This window comes from Oryzias latipes, chromosome 13, assembly GCF_053564925.1.
Source record: "Oryzias latipes strain Hd-rR chromosome 13, Olatipes_Hd-rR_3.1".
Lineage (NCBI taxonomy): Eukaryota > Metazoa > Chordata > Actinopteri > Beloniformes > Adrianichthyidae > Oryzias > Oryzias latipes.
Genome location: NC_136249.1, coordinates 25,498,012 through 25,506,445, shown reverse-complemented (window position 1 = coordinate 25,506,445; position 8,434 = coordinate 25,498,012). Strand labels below are relative to the sequence as shown.

Genomic DNA, 8,434 nt, shown 5'->3' with positions numbered 1-8,434 from the left:
TAAAATAACCTGAGGCGAGGGCGGACCCATAAAGTCAATGGGCGGAGCCAATCACGCCATGAGTTGAAGCGTTGTTTGGCGTACACTGTAAATAAAAGTGAACCGTGATTTTCTTCTCTTTTTTTTTTTCTTTCGTGTGTGTTTTCCTAAAGAAAGTTATGTAGCTTCAAGATCGTTCGACCCGAGTGAGTATTCAAAACTGTAGAAGGTTTTGTTTTTTAGTGATGCACACAATGTGACTAACAACTTCAGATAAGAAAGCTTCTGTTGAGTTCTATCTCGTTTTAGGCTGATATTTTAGTTTACACGTAGTAAGGAAGTAATAACACGCAGGTGTTTAGATTACTGAGCTGAAATTACTTCTAATAATTGGTTTTCAGAGTGACTGTACTGATGTGATGCAGCGCGACTCGTCAACAAGCTAGCATGCTAGCGCCCAGATTTTAGCTCAGTTAGTTAACTAGACTGTAAAGAATTGTGCTACATCACACTATGGTAGACTTTATATTCTGTTGTTTATAAAAGAAAATTAAAATATGAAATGCATGCATTGGTATTTTATTATGGTCTAAAAACAATCAGGACAGGACATTTCAAAATAAAGCTGCAGAATATTTAAAGTTACAGTGAAAAAGAGGATAAAATAACTTTGATTTGATTATTTACTCCAGCTTTTTGTTTATTCTTCCAGTTTATTTTGTTGTTTATCATCTCACTTTGTCTTCAGTATGTTTATCCCTGCTCTATCTATTCATGTTATATCTCCAGATTTATTTCCCATTTCACTGTAATTCCTATAGCTGTGGCAAAATAAGCATCAGACTTTATTGTTTTATGAATTATTAACAATAGTAATTTGTAGTTTTTTGTTTGTGGTATTGTCCTTGCAGAGCTACATAATGCTGTGTGAAGTACTTTTATCATCGCTTTGGTTCCTGTTTGTTATCTTCTGGCTTGAGACAATAAGCGTGTGGCTCTTTCTGTCCACATTTTACCAGAACTGGGCCTTTTACCACCGGGGAGATGGGTAGGATGTGCTTTTCATGTATTACATTTATTACAAAATGGCCAGAAAGAAGAGAAAGCAAAACAGCAAAGCTACAAAGCCCAAAACATTTAATGGCACTCCCTTTTAACAATATAAACGTGTGTTGTTAGATATCTTATTTTTTCTCCATTTGGTCATAACAGGGTACTTTTGGATGATCCTGGACAGACAACATTTGCAATGTTTAACAGGTAAGTGCATACAGCATTCAAACAATCAATCAATTAAATCAATCAATCAGAATCAGAAATACTTTATTGATCCCACACGAGGGGAATTTGTTCGTTACCATAACAACTGAAAGGAAAAAAGACTAAGAATAATATAAATAAAAAAACAAGAACAGGGAAAATGTGGTATAATTTAAAGAGCTATTTACAAAACAGTGCAGGTAAAGAGATGTGCAAAAGAAATGGGCAAAATAAAGACAAGAAAAAAAAATGTGCAAAGGTTATCTTCTGCATTGTGAGTTATTGAACAGGGTTATAGTATTGGGCAGGAAGGATTTCTGGTACCGGGCAGTTTTGGAGCGGAGCTGCCTGAGCCTTCTAGAGAAGGAGCTCCACTGTTTGTCCAGAACAGGGTGGAAAGGATCTGGGTTGTCCATGATGGATAAGGTCTTGTTTAGTGACCTCCTCTCCATCACTGCTTCAAAAGTTTCCTGTTTGCAGCCAATGACAGAACCCGCCTTCCTGATCACCTTGTTCAGTCTGTTGGTGTCAATCCCTGTTACATCTAACTTTGAAAATGTAACTGTCTGCGTCTGAATGCCTTCAAATTTGTGTCCCTTTGTCACAGAGCTAACAACCACGGAGAGCCAGAGATCCGCACCTGAGTCGAAGATCAATCAAACAATCAAGACATCTATTTTCATTTAGTATGTGACTGTACAGTTGTGACTGAAAGAAATATAATAAAAGACAACTGCTGATTCTGTTTAACTGAGGAATGCACAAATGACTAAATAGGTGCAATTTTTTTCAATGTGGAATCAGAATTTTCTTCATGTTTAGTTTTTTTTAAAGTTTCTGTGATTTGTGTTTTGCTTCCACTTTTTTCCCATTTACAATTATCATTTTGGAGAAGCAGAATGTTATGCAAAAGAAATGTTTCTGCTCAAAATGAAAGGACAGGATCTATTTCATCTTTTTTTTTTGCTCCATTATAAAATCAGTTTAATTTGGCACATAAACTGCCTTTTTTGCAAACAGAGCTGTTAATATTTACAGCCAAATGTCACCATGAAGCCAATGAGCTATTTTTCATAAATATCTGATTTTTTTTTTTTTTGTAATGTTAAATCTGATGTAGCACTGTGATATATTTGCAAAATGGATCAAAATAAACTGAACTGTTAATCCATATTAAATTTGAGTTGTTTTTCACTTGCTTGTGATATTAAGTTTTGTGTTGAGTGTCCCCCATTTTTTAACGCGTGGGTTATGTTAGAATGTCTGCAATAAATTCTCAAGACTTTACATAGAACGTGTAGAAAGAATGAAAATTAGGTTTTCTCAGAATGGTTGTCCCTATGTTCATTTTTCAGAATAAATGTTAATTTATGTGTTCATTTTCAGTATTTAGCTGCTGAAATGCTAAAGAGAACCAGAAAAGAGGTTAACCTTTTTTTCTTTTTATCATGTCTTCAGCTGTTTATATTTGATTGTACATAAAGTGCTCTATCAATACAGAGTGATTTGTTTGAAATGTCAAAGAATCGCACTTTCTCCTCCAGGCCTGCAGGGGGCGCTCTGCTTAGAGTCCATGCCTCTTCAATGTAGTAAAAACTAACGAGACACCATCACATTCTGCTTTTAATGTGGATTACGGGTTGATGAAATTGATGCAAGAGCGGATGGTTTTGCAGACCTAAGACTTGAACTTCACGTCCGGTGGATTCGTTTGAATTGTTTGTAGATACAGTCGTTTTCTTTTTAGTTGTATTAATTAAGCACCGCGTCACAAACATGGCTCCGACGATTCAGACACAGGCGCAGCGGGACGATGGCCACAGGTATATCAAAACAACCTAAAGTGACGCTGCTTTCGTGTTTGTGCACTTTTTCTTTATTCGTTCTAACATCAGCCACACAATGGTAAAGTTTGTATGGTTCTAAGTATCTATTATACAACTCAGTTTTCAGTTTGATTGTACATTAGCGTTAGCTAAATACCATGTCATGTGTAGCAAATATTAGCTCAAAACCACTCTGGTCTACCCTTATCAATACTACAAGTATTGCTTAAGGTTTTTTGTTTGTTTGTTTGTTTTTTGGTCTTACATGATTGTAATAGTGGACAAGACATACAAACCAATTTATTTGCTAAGACTGAATTTTACTAGAAGAGAAAATATGGTGAAATGCAACAGTTACATGTAAAACATGGCGCTGTTTTTACTTGACTTAGTAATCAGAAAAGACTAAAAATTTGGGGAGCAGGTGAGATTTTGACTAACTAAGCTGTTTTTCTTTTGCAGCAGGCCATCCTCTCACAGAACTGTACCAGAGAGGTGAGTAGAGTCTGCTTTTTTCATTTTCTTTATATATATATATATATATATATATATATATATATATATATATATATATATATATATATATATATATATATATCATTACAGTTTAGTTTGTAGGATTTGTTTACAACTTCTAGCTTAATAGTTTTCTCTCTGACCTGTTTTCTTTTTTACATTCTTCATTATAGGTCAGGAATAGTTTGTCGAGTCAAGTATTGCAACACCTTGCCTGACATCCCCTTTGATCCGAAATTCATCACTTATCCATTTGATCAGCACAGGTAACTATTTGTGTTTTTATTAGTCCTCAACAGGGGCTACGATATTACAATGTATGTGAAAAAAAATGATTTTCTCCTAATTTGAGGACATCTCTACCTTAATCCACGTGCTTATTTATCTACAAATTGATTAGCGTTTGGTTTGTTGTGTTTTGCACACTGGGACGACTATGGAAAAGTGCAGTTGGGTATCACTTTAGTATATTTGGTTTAACCCCCCAAAAACAATGGGGACATCAGTGTAACTTAAGAACATAAGAAATCTTCTGTTGTCCAAGTGGTATATCAGGAAAAATGGGTCTGGGTCTTATGGGTTAAGCCATAGAGCTTGCAATTTAGTAGCATTTAATGTAATTTATTTATTTGTCAAATTTCCATTCTGAAACCAATTATGGTTATAAAAAACTGGTTTCAAATAGTTAGTGATTTAAACTGCACATAAAATTTGTAAATTAAAAAGAAAAAAGAAAAAATACAACAGTGGCTATAAAGAATTGGTACACGGATTTGATGTATTTATATTGCCAGTCCCAGGAAATGTTGGTTTGTGTTCGGGATGCGACAATTCACTTTCTCCACGATTCGGTTCAAACTTCAATTTTTAGGTCAATATTTTGTTGCAACAACAAAAAATTACAAATGCAGAGAAATCATTCTTTTTATTTGCTAATAAGCAAGTAACAATGAAGAAAAAACTTTCAGTTGGGGTGGTGTAATGTAATAAAATTATAAATCCTTCTTAAATTTAGCATGTGTTTGAGGCTTTCTACGTAAACACGTAGCGGTTAACCTTCCCTACAATTCTGTTCACTGGTGCAACATGTGGTCTGGTGTGAAACCAGGAGTTGAGGCATCCCTTGTGGATGCATATAAACATTTCATTGTGTGGTTTTAATGTCTATATCTGTTCATTTTCTTGGTTTTTGTTGTTCCTGTGTTGTGCCTTGAAGCTAAAATGACAATATTGATATACTTTGTTTATATCAAGTTTTTGTTGAGTTGTTTTTATAGTTGCAAATATAGAGGTGGACCAAAAATGGGCAGAAATCACAGGAGTTGCACAATCTCTTACCCAGTTAGGAAAATAAAAACATTTAAACAAAGATTTGTCATCAAGGTCAACAATTACAAGACTCTTCTAGGAGGGCTAGAGATTATAAAGTTGAAAATCAACCAAGTGTAACTGTATACAGATTGATAATGGGTTTTTTTGTGTGTGACAGATTTGTTCAGTATAAAGCCACCTCTCTAGAGAAGCAGCACAAACATGAGCTCTTGACTGAACCTGACCTTGGAGTAACTATTGACCTCATCAACCCAGACACTTACCGCATAGACCCAACCAGTAAGTCTCCATCTGTCGACTTGTGTCGCATTCGTTTAGTGGACATATTTGGCATATCCAATGTCTGTGCACGCTGAGCCCATGCTTTATTGTTTTAAATGTTCAGTACTGTTGGACCCTGCTGATGAAAAACTGTTGGAAGAAGATATTCAGGCTCCTTCCAGCTCAAAGAGGTATGATTATCAAACATTTGGCTTAGTTGGACATATGATCATATAAATCTACTTTTCTTTTTTTAAATAAGGTCACAACAGCACGCCAAAGTGGTGCCATGGATGAGAAAGACAGAGTACATCTCCACAGAGTTTAACAGATATGGTGTTTCTAACGAGAAGGTGGAAGTTAAGTAAGTTATCATAGATTCATAGAAGGATATAGCGGGACATCCTGCAGTTTTTCTTTGTTGCTGTTGACTGAAGTCAGTTGTGTTTTGTTGTGTGTAGAATTGGTGTGTCTGTCAAACAGCAGTTCACAGAAGAAGAGATCTACAAGGACAGAGACAGCCAGATTTCCGCTATCGAGAAAACATTCGAGGATGCACAGAAATCGGTATGCAGACTTCTTACCAACACGTGCATGGCCTCCAAACCTGAAATTGAAAAATATCAAGAAATGCAAATGAATACACACCAGTATGGTCTTGTTTAGCTTATTAAAATTGATTGTGTAGCTTAAGTTTTAGAGACTTGGATCAAATCTTTTTTTCAGTTACAGTACATGCAGAAATTCAGTTCTGATGTGTAACAGCATTGTAGAAATTGCAAGGGAATGCTAGAAAATTTGGTAAAGGTCACGCTGGTGTGTGTATATATGTGTGTGTGTGTGTGTGTGTGTGTATATATATATATATATATATATATATATATATATATATATATATATATATATATATATATATATATATATATATATATATATATATATATATATATATATATATATATATATAAATATCTTGGTAAATCTAAAGATGTTTTTTTTTTTTTTTTTTTTTCCTTTCTGCCACAGATCGCACAGCACTACAGTAAACCGAGAGTTACTCCTGTGGAGATATTGCCAGTTTTCCCTGACTTTAAAGTGAGTTTTACCACAAGATGAAATGCAACAGTTAATATTTTGGTAATCTCTTTTGAACATTTAAAATCACTTGCTGCAAAAGGAGAAACTAGAACAACTAATTAAATAAGATATGTGTATATATAGGGAAAAAAATAAGAAATGGTCTGTCCATGTTTATGTTCTTTTAATGATTTGTATGCATTGTGGCTTTCCTCAGATGTGGATCAACCCATGCGCTCAGGTCATCTTCGATTCTGATCCAGCTCCTAAAGACATATCTGCACCAGCAGGAGTGGAGATGATGTCCCAGGCGATGATTAGGTACATTCAGAGTTTTTATCCTGATGGTCTCTTTATGAAACATAAACAAACAATTGTTTTATGATAGAGGAATGATGGACGAGGAGGGGAATCAGTTTGTAGCCTACTTCCTGCCCCACGAGGAAACACTTCGCAAGCGTAAGAGAGACTCCGAGGAGGGAGTGGAATACATGGCGGATGATGTGTAAGTGGAAGAACGGCATTGTTAAAAAACATCTAGATGTTGTTCCAAAACAAGATCAATCTTGAGACTTTTTTCGTTTCAGTTACGACTACAAGATCGCGCGAGAATACAACTGGAATGTCAAAAACAAAGCCAGCAAAGGTTATGAGGAGAACTACTTCTTCATCTTCAGAGATGGAGATGGTGTTTATTACAACGAGCTGGAGACCAGGCGAGTAGAAAAATCTCAACAAATTCCTTTCCATATATTTTTAGTTAAATGTAAAACTTGTATCACTTGGCTGATGTAGAGAAAAAGTAGGGCAGGATCTTTGTTTTCCCAACAGGTTAGAGGTTCGATAAACAGTTCAGTACTTGTTTTTTCTTAACTTTAACTTTGACCTTTAGGGTGCGGTTGAGTAAGAGAAGAGCCAAGGCTGGAGCACAGTCCACAACAAATGCTGTGCTTGTTTGTAAGCACAGAGATATGAATGAGAAAGAGCTTGAAGCTCAGGTAAGGTCCTTGCTCCGTTTGTTTGTTTGTTTGTTTGTTTGTTTACACACACACATCTTTCAGAACAGCAGTTTATTGACAAAGGATCAGGATTTTTATGTTGCATGACACAAATCTCTTATGAATGATGTCGTCTTCATCATCAGGAGGCACGTAAAGCTCAGCTTGAGAACCATGAACCTGAAGATGAAGAGGAAGACCTGGACAAAGACATGCAGGACTCTGGTAAAGTTTCTTTTTTTTTTAATCATGCAAAGGATTCTGTAGTATTTTTTGTAACAACTGCTTTATTTTGAACTGTAGGAATTACTTCAGTTGCAATGTCAGTCATTTTTTTCATTGTTTTGTGTTTTTTTCTTTTAGGTGATGAAAAAGAGAAAGGAAGTGGCAGTGAGGCAGAGAACTCCGGCAGTGAATCTGAGAGGGAAGACGAAGAGCGGGAACAGAGCGCAGAGGAGGACGAGGACAACGAAGCCAGACGGAAAAGGCGGAGGAAGTCCAGTGGCAGTGCCAGCGAAAGCGGCGAAGAGAGGACCAGGGAGATGCGAGACGAGGAGGAGATCTTCGGCAGCGACGACGACAGCGATGACAACGAGCCCAAGAATTCGGCCAGAAGCAGCGGGGACGAAGGCAGCGATAGCGAGGAGGAAGGGCAGAACCGAAGGGGCACCAGGAGTCGCAGTGCCTCTCCAGCGCCCAGCAACCACAGCAGTGACCACTCCGAGGCGCAGGCTCAGAGTGGTAGCGGAAGCGAAAGAGCCTCCGACTCCAGTGATGCCAGTGACAGTGATTAAAACCTGCAGGCTGAAGAGCAAACCCTTTGTTCTCTGTGTGTTTGGGCTGATGGAGCTTATATGCATGTGTCCTTCCTCTGTCACCGAGCACAGTCGCAGAATTTGGCGCTGGAGCTCCATTAGTGTAGCTCCTCGCATCTTTACATAAGATTTTTTCTTGAATCCACTTTTTTATCCCTGAGATTTCACTTGGGTTACATTCATTCATTATCTGTTTGTACGCAAATCCTTTGTTGCTTGACCTTCAATGCAGCATAAATTTGTTCAATTTGATTTTGACAAACTGATTTCAACTCAGGCATTGAAACTGATAATAAATTACTGGTGACATTTTCCAAAAGTCTTGATTATTTTTTCTTTTTTTTGGAAAATACAACACAATCGAGCAGAA

The 8,434-nt window shown here is 36.7% G+C and overlaps 1 protein-coding gene across 3 annotated transcripts; it reads left to right on the top strand.

Annotated features, from left to right (window-relative positions):
- Positions 1-28: 28 nt before the first annotated feature.
- Positions 29-8,383, top strand: paf1 (PAF1 homolog, Paf1/RNA polymerase II complex component). Of its 3 annotated transcripts, none has more exons than XM_011482416.4 (17): positions 29-185; positions 891-1,027; positions 1,192-1,239; positions 1,847-3,062; positions 3,531-3,560; positions 3,755-3,847; positions 5,071-5,192; positions 5,299-5,365; positions 5,437-5,538; positions 5,636-5,741; positions 6,201-6,269; positions 6,469-6,572; positions 6,640-6,756; positions 6,839-6,967; positions 7,144-7,249; positions 7,396-7,474; positions 7,613-8,383. In XM_011482416.4, the coding sequence occupies exons 4-17, from the start codon at positions 3,016-3,018 to the stop codon at positions 8,041-8,043; spliced, it is 1,602 nt and encodes a 533-aa protein (XP_011480718.1). In that variant the 5' UTR covers positions 29-185; positions 891-1,027; positions 1,192-1,239; positions 1,847-3,015; the 3' UTR covers positions 8,044-8,383. The 3 variants fall into 3 exon arrangements, with proteins under 3 accessions (XP_011480718.1, XP_004075383.1, XP_078785524.1); XM_004075335.5 differs by having other exon boundaries at positions 3,528-3,560; XM_078929398.1 differs by having other exon boundaries at positions 44-185; positions 863-1,027; positions 3,528-3,560.
- The last annotated feature ends 51 nt before the right edge of the window (positions 8,384-8,434 follow it).